The sequence below is a fragment of the Spodoptera frugiperda genome, chromosome 27, assembly GCF_023101765.2.
Source record: "Spodoptera frugiperda isolate SF20-4 chromosome 27, AGI-APGP_CSIRO_Sfru_2.0, whole genome shotgun sequence".
Classification (NCBI taxonomy): Eukaryota; Metazoa; Arthropoda; class Insecta; order Lepidoptera; family Noctuidae; genus Spodoptera; species Spodoptera frugiperda.
Window position 1 is genome coordinate 4,358,192 of NC_064238.1, and position 16,146 is coordinate 4,374,337.

Genomic DNA, 16,146 nt, shown 5'->3' on the forward strand with positions numbered 1-16,146 from the left:
GAATTTTAGAGTCAAATATTAATGGTGTACTTGTACCTTATATTATGACTGTTAAATTACATGACGTAGATTCTTGAATGATTCGTCATTGGCATATCCCCAGCTCCATCGGCAAACGTGTTTGAACTAAATTGTACCAAACATTTTTTTCTTCCAGGCTTCCTGCTTTGTGTGGCATGTGTACGCTACAGCAAACTGCACTGCAACTGGACCGGGTCGATACGTGGAACCCAATGACAGCACATGCAAGAACTATACACTCTGTGTCTACCTACCAGCGAATAACACCTACTTGGCGTACAACTACGTGTGCCCTAGTACTTCATTGTTTGATCCTAACTTAGCTCGTTGTACCAGCAACTATACCTGTACTACTAATGCTGGGTAATTCGTCACTATTATAGGGTAAAAGTTAGCTTAATTCCAATTAATGTTTTTATTCAATTTTATATTTTAAGTTTATAAGGTTTAGGTCCTGTTTCACAATGTCTGTATAGCCGCTACGTGTCAATTAAAGAATTATGAACGTAATTTGTATGAATTTATCTGTCACATCATCATCATCAACTGCCTATAATTAGCCACAGCTGGCCAAAGGCCTCTTATCATACAGAGAAGGTTTGAGCATTAAATCACCACGCTTGCTCAATGCGGGTTGGTAATTTCAAACTTATAATTAGAAATTATAAGCCTAGGTTTCCACACAATGTTTGTCAGTGGTGTCTAAAATAACCTTAAAAAGTATATTATTATATAACTTGGAAAAGTCACACTAATACTCGCGGTTGGTAGGTTTCGAAACCGCACCCTTATGCATGAGAAGCATCTTATACGTCCGGGCCACCACTACATACCATCTGTCACATACACAAGTTTAAAGGTTTTTTTTTTTTTTCAGGGGGAAAATCATCCAATGACTTCTCTCGCCAGGGCAAAGCGAGAGGGAGTGTCAGACTCTTACTGACTAAAAACCACCCCGTTCCTACTCCTGCTTGTCGAGCCGGAGCCCCGGTAAACCCGCTAGGTAGTCCGCAGCTCCGGATTAAGCATCAGCCCTACTGGGCCCCATCTGTGGTGGTCTGATGGCTCTTTGAGGCGCGCGCGGAACGCAACGCGCCGCACGCACGGGTCTGGTTCTGGTCGGGCGGCGAGCTACCCTTGCTCGCCGTCCGCAGACCCGCACTTACGGTGGCCGGAGATCGTCACGCGATCCCCGACGCCCGGAGTGTCTTTCGCGTCGGCTAGGGCGTGAGGAAGTTCGTTCCCTCACGCGTCCCGCCTCCTCCTTAGCTAGCATAACTGCTTCGCAGAAGGAGGAGACGGCATCCCAGTCCCCCTCGCTCCGCACCATGGTCTGAACCAAAGCCGGACGCGAGAGGTCGCCGTCGCCGATCACTTCCCTGAGGGCACGGCGGTGCTCAGCCCACGCAGGGCAGACCGCAACCGTGTGTTCCACCGTGTCCTCCGGGCGGCCTTCGCAGTGATGACACCCGGGCGTTTCCTCCCGCCCAATCAAAAACAGGAACCTACCGAAACTCCCATGTCCGGTAAGCACCTGCGTCAGGCGGTAGGTGAGGACGCCATGGCGCCTCTCTAGCCACTCCTCAAAGAGGGGACTTACCGCTGCAATGACAGCGAGCCCAGCCCTCGGTTGCGACAGTCGTTGCTGCCAATCCGCCATGAGATCGCGCCGGAGCTCGTCCCGCCACGCACTAATCTGGCGCGGCAGCGGAGTTTCGCCCCGGCGACGCGCGTCGGCGCGCAGACTAAAGACGCGCGCGAGCACTTTCGCCTCCAAATCCCACGGCGGTAATCCGGCAAGGAGGTTCGCCGCCTCCCCGGAGATCGTGCGATATCCACGGATCACTCGGATGGCCATGACCCTCTGGGACGTGAGCAGCGTCCGAGTTGGCCGCCGCATCAGGTTCGGCGCCCACACAGGGGCGCCGTAGAGGGCCATGGACCGCACGACCCCCGCATACAACCTCCGGCAGGAGGCATTTGGCCCCCGAGGTTGGGCAGGAGCCGCTTAAGCGCAGCCCCCGTCCGTTCCAACTTAGGAGCCAAACGTCGGAAATGCTCCACGAAGTTCCATCGACTGTCGAGGACGAGTCCTAGGTACTTCATCGTCGTCTCGACGCCGATGGTAACCCCTCCTGCCGTTATTTGGGACCCACCTGGAGGTGGCGCGTTCCCACGGCCATGAAAGCACATGGCCTCGGACTTGTGGAGCGCCACCTCGAGTCCCAATTGCCGGATCCTTGCAACGACTATCGCAACCGCTGTCGTCATTAAATTGGCCGCCGCCTGGTGCGACCTCCCGTGCGCTAGCACCAGCGTGTCGTCGGCGTAGCAGATTACGCTGACGCCGTTCGGGAGGTCGGTGCGCAACACCCAGTCGTAACCGATGTTCCACAGGAGCGGCCCCAAAACCGAACCCTGTGGAACACCGCGCGACATTTCTCGCCTGTTCCACTCGCCCTGGCGACCGGGGAACGTAACATACCTGTCTGACAGGTAGGCCTCGATTACACGACGGAGGTAGGTAGGCACCCGGTGGTACCGAAGTGCCCCTAGTATGCAGCTCCAGGGTAGGGAGTTAAAGGCGTTGGCGATGTCTAGAGACACCGCCACGACGACCTTACCCCTGGACACTGCAGTCCCCGTCGTGAGGTCCCTTACGCGCATGATGGCGTCCACCGTAGAGCGCCCTCTGCGGAAGCCGAACTGGCCATCCGCGAGGTCCGGCCCAAATTCGGACAAGTGCGCGACGAGGCGGTTCGAAATTATCCTTTCGAAGACTTTTCCCACCTCGTCGAGCAGCACAATGGGCCGGTACGCGGACGGAGAGTCCGCAGGGCGCCCTGGTTTCTTCACGAGGACCAGTTTTCCCGTCTTCCACTGAAGTGGAAACTGGCCCCTCTCCAAACATGCGCTGTAGAGACCTATTAATCGAGGCCCGAGAGCCTCCGAGGCCAGGACCCACGCCTTGCCATGCAGGCCATCGGGTCCTGGGGCGGTGTTCTTGGCGCCCATCCGGCGCACCGCCGCTCTCAGTTCTGCCTCGGTCACCTCCGGAACGATGTCGTCGTCGTCGTCGCTGTGGCCCGCATTGGGCACCGCAGGGGGCGGAGTCATGGATGGAGGGGTAAAGCCCCTCCGTAGTCGGGGGAACAAGGCGCCGACCACTTCCTCCACGACCTCTGGCCGGAGACTCTGTGTCAGTGGGGGAGCCCAAGTGCGGAGTTTATCACGCACCATCCGATAGGGGCGCCCCCACGGGTCTCTGTTCAGAGACTCCAGCATCTCCCGTCGGGCTTCCTCCTTAGCCCGCCAGATCTCCGCTTTGAGGGCGGCCTTTGTCGCCTTGTATCCCTCGTACAACTCCGCCTCTCTAACCTCCGCGTCTGGAGGGAGGATACGGAGCCTGCGGTGCCTAGTGTACCGGCGGCGCGCAGCTACGCACGCACTGCGCAGAGCAGCCAGCTCTTGCGACCACCAGTACACCTGGCGTTTGCGCTGACCTGGCCGGACCCGGGGCATCGCCACGTCACATATTCTGGACATGGCGTCCTGGAGCCATCTTGCTTCCCCGTCAATGTCGGCAGGCCTGTCCGGTGGTATCACCCAGGCCTGCACGATTGCGGCTTCCAGGAAAAGCTCCCGGTCCAGCTGTCTTAGCGCCCAACGCGGGCCACATGGGGCCTGTCTGACTGGCGGGTCCGCGGACTCGGCGGAGACGTTGAACCGGATATACCGGTGGTCAGAAAACGTCTCCACCTCCTCCATAACGCGCCAGTCAACAACACGGGGTGACAGAGCGGGGCTGGCGAACGAGATATCCACCACCGACTCACCCTGCATCCGCACACACGTGGGGACAGAACCCCGGTTCAGGACGACTAGGCCTGTCTCCAGAGCCCAGTCTTCCACCATCCTACCCCGAACGTCAGTGAACCGGGAACCCCAAGCCAAGTTTTTGGCATTGAAGTCCCCGAGGACAAGTACGGGGAGGGAACGGAACCCGACGACGACGGCGACCAACTCCCTCAGGGAGTTGTGGAACTCGGCGAGAGTTCGGTTCGGAGAGAAATACACGCCCACCACAGCGATCTCTCCGAACCGTGCTGCGACACAACCCCGGCCTCTCTGAGCGTTCTCGAGAGTCGGGGTACCGGCGGCGGCCGACGAAATGATGGTCACCGAGCCGTCCAGATCCGCAACCCAGTGATCCCTGGGCGGGACAAAATACGGCTCGGAGACCACAGCAACATTGATCGACCACTGCGCTATGCTCTGGAGCAACAGGTCCTGAGCGGCGGCGCAGTGGTTGATATTCGCCTGGAGGAGGCGGAATGGATTCATTACTGGCAATCCATCACGACCTCCTCCCTGGCAGCATTACAGCCGGCGGTGGCTACGGCGGCGGTAGTAGTGGCGACCGCGGCGGCGGCGGCGGCGGCGGCGGTGGAAACGACGGGGGTGGCGGAGGGCCTGCCCTTGCCCCTGGGTTTGGTAGGCGGGGAGCAGGCCTTGCTCCCGACCCGGTGATTGGCCGGCTTGCCAGCCGCTGCACATGCGTCGCAGTGCAGCGGGGCGGTGCACGTACCGGCCTTGTGACCGGGCTGACCGCAGCGGAAGCAGCGGTCGCTGCGGTCAACCTCCGAGGTGCATTTAACGCTCACATGATGGCCCACGTGGCAGCGGTCGCACCTCAGAGGCCGGACCTCGAGCAGCTTGACCTGCGCCGAGACCCAGCCCACCAGGAGCCTTTTGCCCTCCTTAATTTTTTTGGCCGCTGTGACGGGGCAGCTCACTACGACTGTGCGCAACCCCGAATTGTCCGGACGGATGGTGCTTGCCTTGACTTGTTCAGCAGGGCACCCTCCTGTCCTGGCGACAGCGGCCACCACCTCTTGTTCCGTCACGGAGTCGTCCAGGCCCATTATTCGCAGATCCAAGCATTTTGTGGGCCTGGACACGCGAACCTCGTCCGCACTAAGACACGCCCGGAGCCTTTCAGCGAGGGCGTCTGCGGACGGACCGCTAGTCGCGCCGGGGACCTCCAGTAGACGGGCTCCAGTCGCAGTTGCCTTGATTGCAAACCCGTCAGGTGCCCCGAACTCCGCGGGAGTCACCGCCCCCTTTAATTTGGCGAGGACGTCGCCATATGTAACGCCCCTTTGGACGGCATCGGGCTGTAGTGTTAGAACTACAGCCGCGGTCTTAGGGGCGCGAAGCAAGGCCGCAGCGCGCTTCTCTTTGCGCTGTTGCTGGCGCCGCTGCCGCTGCGCTTTTTTGCGGCGCTTCCTGCCTTCTTTGGCGACCCTCCTCGCGTCGCCGACTAGTTGCCACTCGCCACCACTGAGATCTCTTGCCGGCGGGACAGGCATAACTGTGACCGGGCCAACGGCCTGCTGAGCCGTTACTCCCCCTCTTCTTTTATTTCTGCGCCCTATTGGCGCATTCGGTGGTGGCTCCACCGAAACTAGTGGAGGCACCGGGGCCCTCGCAGGAGGAGCCGCTCTTGCCCTCGCCGGCGGTTGAGTGCCGCGGCCAGTCTGACCGGAAGAGGTCGAAGGCTTGGCCGCAACAGCCGCATATGACCGCGAGGCCGTCTGACTCGCTGCTAGTGGTGGACGGAGGACCTTACTTTCCAGCACGTCAAATCGCTGCCGGAAAGCAGCCATCTCCCGCCGCATCAGTCCGAGCATGTCAGACTCCGACATGGGCTGGGGTCGGCTTCCACGTGAAGCGGCGAGTTCAGCCTTGGTTGCCTGAAGCTCGGCCTCCAGAGCCGCATTAGAGGCCGACAACCGCGCCAGTTCTTGCCGCATTATGGCCAGCTCACTGTGGACTTTTTCAGCTGAGGGCACCCCGCACCGTTTAAAGACCGCTGTCATTATGGTGGTCTCCGCCGACTTCATCTGCTCGTTTCTGGCAGGCTGGGATTTCTTTGCAGCCACCCTGCGGAGCTCCTCCTTGATGGTCTGGCGGAGACCAATGGGGTCATGTTCAGCCTCTGAACCCTCGACACAAGTCACGTCCACTATGGAGGAATCTGACAGTCGGTTGGCTGTCTCGGTGCGGGCAGTGGCTGCCGACCTCTTGCAGCCCTTGCCCTTGCCCTTACCCCTTGCGGCCGTAGAGATCTTTGGGGCTGGTGTCTCCTGCGTAATGGAGGACAACGCCAGTCCCTCCTGGTCCTCCTCCAATCTGGGACGCTTAAATGACGCTCGCGTTAGGCGCTTTGACCTAACGCTCGCGTCGGATACGGGTGGGGCGTCAGACTCCGAGTCCGACGTCCTCCGATTTGGCGCTCGTATGGGGGATTCCCCATGGGCACCAGAACCACTAGGGCTCTCAAAAACGATTACTGCAGGCGAGCTGAGCTCACCTGCCCTCTCCTCATCTGGTGGTGTTGTTTTATCAGTTGACTTCATAAAGTTCCCACGAGTATGGGGGAAATATCCAGTCCACCCAGGCAGTGCCCCCTGTACCTGGGTAAGTGTATATTTGTATCCCAACTAGAGGGTCCGCCGGTCCCCTAGCTGGGGGTGCGCTCGCGACTGACACTACTCCTCAGCCACGCATACCCTCGCCACGCACCAGAACTTGGTATTGGAGGAATTTTTTATAGAGGTTATCTTCCTCGCGGTCCGGGCGACCAAGCCAAGACCCTCGTCCCGTTCAGAGTCATAAAACATGACCATGACATCTTCCCGGATTACGATATCAACGGTTGCAGTCAGGAACAACTTGTGCCCCGATGCTGCTCGTTGGCAGGGTGAGTGCACAACGAGCACCGTCCTTGCCTCTCCGCCACGCTCTCTGCTAAGTCAGAGAGACGGGTGGAATGACGCCCCCTCGGAGGCGCAGGCCATGTGTCATCACAAAGCCCGCCGCCCCCAGAACCCATCTCGGGTTCTTCCGCCCCGTCCAAAAGTTCGCTACAGGCAATAGCCACTCCAACCCTATCACCCCCGTTAGGGGGGCTATTACCTGTACCCAGGGTGCACCACGGGGAGGTCTTTTGGCACCGCACCCCAAGTTTAAAGGTTACTTTCCTTGTTTATGTTGCTTGTTTCTTATTATATTATTGAAACTGTTATTTATTTATTTATTATGTTACCGATAGCCATTATGGTGTTATTAGATATTATTATAGTGCATTTTTCTAGTGTTTGTTTATTTTTTTCATAGTTGTTAAGTATTGTTTAGAATTACCTACATTATAATTATTATTGTGATGTTCTTATTATATTGTGTATTATACTACTTATTACAATTGTAGTGCTGTTGTAATTATGTTATGTCGATTTATTGTTACGAAGGCTATGTATAATGTTTGTAGTTCAGTAAATGTTATTCTTAAGAACTATATTCTCAATGGGAGACAAATGTTTGCTTGTATTATGAGTTTAGTAACTTTAAGAAAATAATAGTTTTAAGAGTACCTAAGTTGGTTAAATTGGTAGGTGTACGTTAACTTTACTACTACTATCTATTAGTTTTAAATTCATATTGTCTGAATACACACCATAGAATTAATTTTTTAATCATGTTCTTGCGTTTTTATGCTTACTTTGACTTCAATTTCTTTTGATAAGACAAGATGTTATGTTTATTTCATAAATAAAAATAAAGTAAATCAAACAGTTCTTTTCAGTTCTTTCAACCCAAGTTAGTCAACATTTCCCTATATTTACTTAAGTTAAGTATTGGGTACACTATTGACGCATACTCTTTATACCTACATACATAATTACATAACATCCCGCCTTGTATCCCTGAAGCAGTAGGCAGAAGTGCACATTACGGCACGTAATACCGCTGTACAATGTACCTTCACTTTTCACCATTTGTGTTATAAGTCCCTTGTAATAGGTGGTGAGCCTATTGTCATATACTTGGCACAACAATCTTCTTCTCTCTTCTCTATATATAAAAATCAATTGCTGTTCGTTAGACTCGCTAAAATTCGAAAACGGCTGAACCGATTTGGTTAATTTTGTTTTTAAATTATTTATGGAAGTCCAGGGGAGGTTTAAAAGGTGAGAACAATATGTTTGTCGGTACCTTATTTTGTTTGCCGGGTCATCTAGTTTACTTTTAAAAAACTGTAAATGACCTTAGTCATTTATCTATGCAATAATTATGGTGTAATATGATAAATGTGTACATTTCTGAGTAACAAGTTTTATATCAATGTAGAATTAAGATTAAGAGTGGTATAATGTTGCAGGCATATACATATATTAGTAAATCTAAAAGTTGTCTATCGTATTTAGAATTGACTGATGTCATTTATTTAAAACTAGCTTCTGCCAGCGGCTTTGCCCGCGTTCTCGTGGAATAAAAGGTAACCTATGTGTTATGACCTTAATCTATCCCTGTTCTAAGTTTCGTACTGTTCTTTTCAGCTGTTTTGGCGTGAAGGAGTAACAAACAAACATACAAACTTTCTCATTTATAATATTAGTAGGATGGATAAGTGTTTTTGCTTGGTCTGATCTGGGTTAGGATCGAGATTGAGGCCCTGTTGCTTTACAGTAGTCAGACTAATCATATTCATTCGTACAGATAGCTTAGCACTGGTGGAAACGAAGTCAGCTAAGCTATGTTTTTTATATGGAAAGATGCGTGCTATAGATGCGTGCTATGGATGTTTACTATGGATAGCTTCTTTACTATAGAGAGAGACCTTAAGTTATTACATTGTCCATAGGAGATGGATTCACCCACTATATCATGAATACTAGATATTTACGCACAGTCAGTCTATACAACCATTGTTTACTATAACTTCATTCATTGAAACCATTGTTTATTGTTATGAAGAACATGTATCGTAAGTGACCCGGTTGTGGCCACTTTAAGAATTTTGTCGACTTTGAGGCTTTCTTAAATTATAGTTTTTGTTATGACGATCATATTTCTTGTAAAAATTCATTTCACATGTATTAACCTTGCCTAAGAAAACCCTTTTTTTAAAGAACGTCCAATAGAAAAATAACTGTATAAGAAAGAAAAAAAAAGGGAGTTTGTGCCATTTTTGGCCAGATTCGTGCCATTTGTGGCCACGGTCGTGTGCCAGTTCTGGCCATCAAAAAATACAATAAAAGTAATCAAAATTTATTAATTTAATTGGACATTTTAGAAACAATGGTTTTTATTTAGTTTGGAAAATATTAAATATTATTACTTCACTTGAATTTAACTTACAAATAAAGAGATCAACATATATATCACGTTGGTAAAAGCTGCAAAGTAAACTGACCTCCCCTTTGTGTGAAGGCAATTTATTGCATCTCTGAAAATGAAAAGTATGTATTTGTTGATATGTAAAGCCAAGGAAAAAAAGCCACGATAAAATAAAGGGGAAGAAGTCGGGTGTCTGTGTACATTAGTTTTGGCCAGCCAAGTGGCCAAAGATGGAGAAATTCATAATTTTGTCTCCATTAGTGGCCACCTTCTAATAACCGCACTTCAGAAACATATGGCGACAAAATAACTTTAGTTTCACTTAGACAATATATTCTTCATGTAGTATTAACATAAACATCCAAACAATAAGCAAAGATTTAAAAAATAAAAACCAAATCCTCACCCGCTCGCCTTAGCCTTTTTGTTAAGATCTTAACAATTTCACTCTCAACTAAAAATAATGACTTGTTGCATCGAAGTCAAGTTTGACACATCAAAGCTGCCAACGGTATCACTGTCTCCAATATTCAATATTTAAAATACTGTACATCACAGAGTAAATTATTTGTCCATGCCTTGGTTATTAATATTTGAAGGTTCAAATGGCCACAAAGGGGTCGGTGGCCACAACCGGGTCACTTGCCCTATTTTAATAGAAAACAAACAAATTAACATGTAAGTGATAATCATGTCAGAAACAGACGTATTTATTTATATTACATTGTTAAATGCTTCATTAATAGTCATCAGAAGCGCAGATGCAGCTCAATTGTCTCGAGTTCGATTATCGAGTCGTAATCGTCGTAGTCTCTTTATTCTTAAAAACCATTGCCCCACGCTAGGATTTTCATTTGTGTCGTGGGTGCATTTACAAACATACAAGTTCACATACACATGACATGACACCCAGACCCGAAACAACAATTTGTGGAACACATAAATAATTGCTCCGTGCGGGAATCGAATCGAATACGCTATACGTTGTGCAGCAGCCAGTTGCCCAGCCACCACACCAACCGTGCAGTCATCGATTACATACTATGTATACATTCACCTTTGCTTAACCCCTCAGCGAAAAAAGGCCTGGCGTTAAATTAATGCTTATGATAAATGGCTCTAGTTTATTTGATAATTGCACCAAATTACTAAACTGCATGGATTTTCCGTTCCGGTGAAGGTTGGTATTTCCATAGATATGTAAATGTCGGCCTGTATGTACTTTAAATGAATGATCTAACCAGTTATAAATCTTATCTTAAGAGTGTTTGTAAATAATTAGTGTAACTGTTAATGATTCATTTATAAATTACCCACTGACGAGGCAACGGTTTAATCACTAAAATTGGGTTTTAGAGAAAACGCCTAGTTTAATTAACATGTTAAGTATCTTGTTAAAATTCTAGATATATTTTGAATTTAGAGTAAATGTGACTAAATTCTATTAATAATAACTAAATAGAATAACTAATCAAGTAGTAGCATCGTTGACAAAAAAAAAATTAAATGCATTTTTACTCCTAAGAAAATGCTACGAAGACTTTATTTATGCTTTGTTTGCGTGATATATGGGATGAATATGTTGCAAATTTTAGGGTTCATACGTCTTATGAATGTTTAAGGACGAAGTTGGATTTATCATCACAGACATAAAATACTTGAATTCAGTCATCTTTAGTGGATTATAACATATAAACTAGTAATGATACAGATTATCCCACAATGTGGAAACAGTGGGATTAATGTAATTTTACAATTCTCTGTATCCATGTTTACAATCTTTGAGGGTATATAAGCTAAATTTCAGTGCAATTTTATTCACTGTGCTAAAATGGGGAAACAGGTCATCATTGTAATTTTTGTAAGTATTCAATTTGTTAATGTTATTTTTTGTTTTGGTTAATCATAAATTTGAACAAAATCTAATTTAAAATGATCAAATTTTAAACTTCAATTTTAAATCACTTTTAAAAAGAAGAGAGGTGTGTTAGCTTGATCAGCATATTTTATGAATGTTTTAAAAACATACTTAACATACGTCTTGTTATAATAACATATTCTTTCTAGATGTTAAGCGTGTGCGCGTGGCAGGCGCATGCTCTTGCGAACTGCACAGCCACCGGGAATGGTCGGCACCCTGACCCGGCCGACAGCACATGCAAGAACTACACGCTCTGCACCTACATCAGCTCCAACAACACCTATGCCGCCTACACCTACGTCTGTCCCACTACCTCCCTCTTCGACCCCACTGTCTCCCTATGCACGACCACTTACACCTGCCCAGCAAATACCACAAACACAACTACATCAGTTTGCACCGATGACGGCTATATCCCAGACCCTAATGCTTCAAACTGCAGCTCCTACATTGAATGTGTAAACATCAATGGAACCTTCATCGAAACACCATTATCTTGTCCACCCTCAACATTCTACAATCCAAATTCGACATTTTGTGAGGCTACTTACAATTGCACTATAAGTACTCCTTTCTCGTGCACAACAGTCGGAAGATTTGCTGATACTACCGATACAACTTGTCAGAATTATTTCTACTGTGTCCTCTTGGCTGATGGAACGTTTACACAGTACAATTACACTTGTCCGTCAACTTCTTTGTTTAATCCGAATTCGAGGGTGTGTACTGCATCTTACACCTGCACTAATTGACACTACTCGTTGGAGATGTCCTTCGAATGAAAATTTCCAGAGTTGCTGATGATTGTATTGACAATTTCAAGAGAATATTGTTGTATATCGTCAGTCATTATGAGAAATGATAATTGTAAAGCACTTGTTAAGTTGATTTATGTGCTATTGTGCATTTTTTATTTTAATTTGTTTTTGTTAAACTAATTTGGTAATATATTATTTTGTTAAAATTATACAATTTTGTCTTTTACATCCTTCAATGAATTGATCACATAGCATAATTATGGGGTCTCAGATAATGTGGATTAAAGGAATACTTACATGTAATTTTTAAGGATTCATTAAATTATATTTTTAGCCCTAGATCAATTATCACTGATTCGCTGTCATATTATTTTCTAGTCTAAACACGAGTTCAATAATCTGATTGAATAGATATTTTGACGACTGGCGGCGATGGAGACGTAATAATCTTAAAACTGAATTACCTAAAGAAAATAATTGTGATGTTCTGTTTATTGTCAACATTCCATTGTTTTAATACAATTAATAATGGCCCTTTGTTTGTTCCCATTAGTTCGGAAGTTATAAAAGAGAATAAGAGCTTATACGTATTAGATTGCTCCTTAGAATTTTGAGACGATGATATCTCACTTGTTTGCTGTACTTGTGGTGAGTATTAATTACTTTTTTTTTCTGACTGTATTTTATAGGGGTTTTTTATGTCATAATCACAGTTTTATTTGAAGATTCTAGTTAATACACATTAATTTATATCTCTACATCAATAAGTAATTAACCGTTATGTTCCTAGGTACTATGTGGAGTTGGTTGGGTGCATGCTGCAGTAGATTGCAGAGTAACTGGAGCTGGTCGTTTCGCGGACTTGGCTGACGAGAAATGCAAGAACTACACACTATGTATCTATGTCAAGGCTACGGACAGTTACCTCGCCTACAACACAGTCTGCCCCAGCATATCAGTGTTCAACCCATTGATATCAAAGTGTACTTCTCCAACGAACTACGTCTGTAACATAACCGTTAGTATGCCAAAGCCTTCGCCTTCTACTATTTGCATCTCGGACGGCTACATTGCAGATCCTGAACCGACGAATTGTGCTACTTATATACAGTGTGTGAAAATCAGAGGAGTCTTTACGCAGTTGAGACATCGATGTCCAGAATACACGTATTATAATCCGAATACGACGCTGTGTGAGTCTAACTATACATGTACGGACTTCAGCTGCGTGGCGCCCGGGAGGGTCGCGGACAAAGCAGACTTCACGTGTCGCAAGTACTACTACTGTGTACAGTTGTTCAATGGGACCTTTGCTCAGTTCAAGTACACCTGTCCCGCCGATTCAGTGTTTAATCCCATCACTAGACTTTGTACAACACATTATTCGTGCAGTTAAGGTGGCTATGTTAATTGGTTATTTGTTATTTATTGAGGCTTGTTTATTATTTTTTCTGCACTGTGAAGTTGATTATTTTTAAATAAATTATATTTTGACAAAGTGAACTTATTTTTTTGTTCCATGCGTGGCAATTATTTTTTAACCCTTAAAATATTGTAAGAAGCTAACTATCTCAGGGTGAATTAAGGTTTCTGCTCTAAATATTTAATTACTAACTAACTAATTTTTATGAATTTCCATTTTGTTTATGTATAATGTCCATGTCCATAATTCATTTGAATTTTATTTATGAAACTGTAAAGTACATTGATTGCGTGACATAGCAGCCATTATATTCAAATAGGGAACAGTTTGGGCAGGTCCTAACGTATCAATTGTCAGTGGAACAATACAATACACTTTTACTTTCAACCTGTGCCTTGTAATATGCATAAATATATAATGATTAATGTGAATACTGGTGTCTGTTTATGTATATTGATTAATTTATAGTTTCCTTGTCGCTTTGTCTTACAGAGAAAGTATAGCGAGTGTTTCTAGATGACATTTTCAACGCTATTATTATAGTTATGAGTTTGCTTTATTAACACAAGTAACATGATCTTCCCCAATAGAAGTAGTCAATATGATGAAGATCTATTTTTCGGCATTTGTAGTTCAGCAATTTTTACTCTAAGTTTATTAATTCAGAGTTGAAATTCGAAACTCAATCAAAATAAGCTTACCAAGCAGATATTTATTCAACCATAATCTTCTTCAAATTCCATTTGCCATACTAATATTTGAACTATCTATGAAAGTACAAAGTCACTGACATCATAAGCGATGATATAAAATAAATTGAGACGTTCTCCGTTGTTCATCACGATTGTCATCTAAAAAATCAAGTCACGATCGCTTCATGACAGCCGAGGTATTAGGACTGGCTCTTCGGCTTTCAACAGGCCTATTGTCGCTTCCATTTTCTGTTTAAAAGTTCTGTGTACGAGTTTCCAATGGTGTTGATTGAAATGTTAAAAGGCTGTCGAAGAAAAGTTTGTTTATTTTTTTTTTGTGGTTTTTTCATTTTGATAGTGGGAAAAATTATCATGAAAAATCTACAGTATTTTTAGAGACATCCAAATCTGCTTTTGCAATAAGTTCTAAAAACTTTCTTGTATATAATATACTGCAAGATTTTGATATGTCAGACCTTAAAAACCAGTTTTCATTAAATAATTCAGAACAAAATTGCACTCACATAATATTATAACGTATTGTCAATGTCAACAATGTGAACTTGAAATTATAATTTAATTACTATGATTAAAGATTTGTTACTATGAGGGCTGCTAGAAGAGCTACTTTCGTCACTATGTGCTAAACAGCAGTGAGACTTACTTATATAAATAAAATAAGTACATTCATTGAACCTTGTGCGAACTGCTAGGGAGTGGAACTCCTTGCCGGAGTCTGTGTTTCCTGATGGGTATAACCTGGGTGTCTTCAAAACCCGAGTGAATAGGTTGCTTATGGGCAGACGTGCTCCATCGTAGGCCGCATCATCACTTACCATCAGGCGAGATAGCGGCCAAACGTCGGCCCATTTAACATAAAAAAACCTGATACACATACACATTCACATAACACAAGTACATGTACCGTGTACGTGAGCAATGATCTAAGAATGTTAAACCAAACCCAATTCACCCAGTTTAGTACATTTTCACTTTCATTTGTTTTCGTCTGTGAGAAATAGCATCACCGTTTTATGTCATAGCATAGGAAGAAAGCATTGTTGCGTTTTTGACCGGCAATTAAGTAAAAGTTTGCTTCCAAGAGCGTGCGAACTGTCAGTTGCGGAATTCTTCAATGATAAATGACATGTAAATATTAACAAAAGGATTTACTATTGTATTTGTATTGGCCTCGATTTTCGTCGTTTTTGAACATTTTTCTCTGGTATTGTTAGTTTGGATAGAGGTGATAATCATCATTATCATCTCTTTGAGTCTGTCACCGTACTCTGTTGGACGTTGGCCTTCCCAAAAGTGTGATGGCATAGTCTATTAAGTCTTCGAAATATAACAATCGTTGTTAATTTGTCTTTTTAGAGACAACCATATTTTTCCATAGGCACATATTTTTACCATTTACTACATAAAATGACGATACTAGCGTGCGTGTGTCAATGGACTTTGCTATCATCAGTTGACTGGACAATCTCTACACTACACGAGTCACTGTTTACATGTGAACATTAGCTCATGACGAATCGAATTTAAAATAAATCAGTAAGTAAACAGGAAAGAACATAATTTCTCTATAGAATCGTCTTCTGGACAACAAATACTGGTCACAGTTTCACTAGGATTCGTGTTTAGAAGGCAACTTTTGTTTCACCTTTCTATACATTCATTCTAGTTTCTATTTAAAATGACATGTGATTTATGTTAGACAGGAAATGTCAATTATATTAAAATTAATGCATGCAGCTCATTTATTCATGAGACAATGACCTACTGACAGAGAATTGAATTAGATTAAGAAATAGAATTTTAATATTTGTCGTAGAGCATACTCCTTTTTAAAATGCCGGGAACGCACCTGTGGCTTCTCTGGTGTTGCGGGTGTCCATGGGCGGCGCTGATCACTTACCATCAGATGGCCAGTCTGGTCGTTTGCCACCTATACCATAAAAAAAATATTTGTCGTACTTATTCATAATTATAATATGTATGTTATGTACCTATGTCTATTCCCTGAACGATTTTACTTTTCTTCACGTATTTATTCAAATGATGATGCGTATACGCATGTGGGCAGAATAATAGTATTGTCAAGTTTCGAAAATCGAACGCAATACGAGTCTTGAATTGATCATT

The 16,146-nt window shown here is 45.1% G+C and overlaps 3 protein-coding genes across 3 annotated transcripts; 2 read left to right on the forward strand and 1 right to left on the reverse strand.

Annotated features, from left to right (window-relative positions):
• Positions 1-4,364: 4,364 nt before the first annotated feature.
• On the reverse strand, positions 4,365-6,443 carry LOC118281373 (uncharacterized). The gene is made up of 2 exons (XM_050705630.1): positions 5,257-6,443; positions 4,365-4,506 (listed from the first exon to the last, which is right to left on the reverse strand). Exons 1-2 carry the CDS (start codon positions 6,441-6,443, stop codon positions 4,365-4,367), a joined length of 1,329 nt encoding a protein of 442 aa, XP_050561587.1.
• A 4,476-nt stretch (positions 6,444-10,919) lies between these two features.
• On the forward strand, positions 10,920-12,097 carry LOC118263303 (uncharacterized). The gene is made up of 2 exons (XM_035575200.2): positions 10,920-11,065; positions 11,272-12,097. Exons 1-2 carry the CDS (start codon positions 11,036-11,038, stop codon positions 11,875-11,877), a joined length of 636 nt encoding a protein of 211 aa, XP_035431093.2. The 5' UTR covers positions 10,920-11,035; the 3' UTR covers positions 11,878-12,097.
• Positions 12,098-12,241: 144 nt separating this feature from the next.
• On the forward strand, positions 12,242-13,386 carry LOC126912584 (uncharacterized). The gene is made up of 2 exons (XM_050705272.1): positions 12,242-12,531; positions 12,674-13,386. The coding sequence occupies exons 1-2, from the start codon at positions 12,502-12,504 to the stop codon at positions 13,277-13,279; spliced, it is 636 nt and encodes a 211-aa protein (XP_050561229.1). The 5' UTR covers positions 12,242-12,501; the 3' UTR covers positions 13,280-13,386.
• Positions 13,387-16,146: the final 2,760 nt, after the last annotated feature.

Coding starts and splice junctions, on each gene's coding strand:
- LOC118281373 (XM_050705630.1), bottom strand. CDS start 6,443: ATGAAGTCAACTGATAAAACAACACCACCAGATGAGGAGAGGGCAGGT. Junction 4,507..5,256: donor CAGCAACAGCGCAAAGAGAA/GCGCGCTGCGGC, acceptor TACCAAACCCAG/GGGCAAGGGCAGGCCCTCCG.
- LOC118263303 (XM_035575200.2), top strand. CDS start 11,036: ATGGGGAAACAGGTCATCATTGTAATTTTT. Junction 11,066..11,271: donor AGGTCATCATTGTAATTTTT/GTAAGTATTCAA, acceptor TATTCTTTCTAG/ATGTTAAGCGTGTGCGCGTG.
- LOC126912584 (XM_050705272.1), top strand. CDS start 12,502: ATGATATCTCACTTGTTTGCTGTACTTGTG. Junction 12,532..12,673: donor ACTTGTTTGCTGTACTTGTG/GTGAGTATTAAT, acceptor TTATGTTCCTAG/GTACTATGTGGAGTTGGTTG.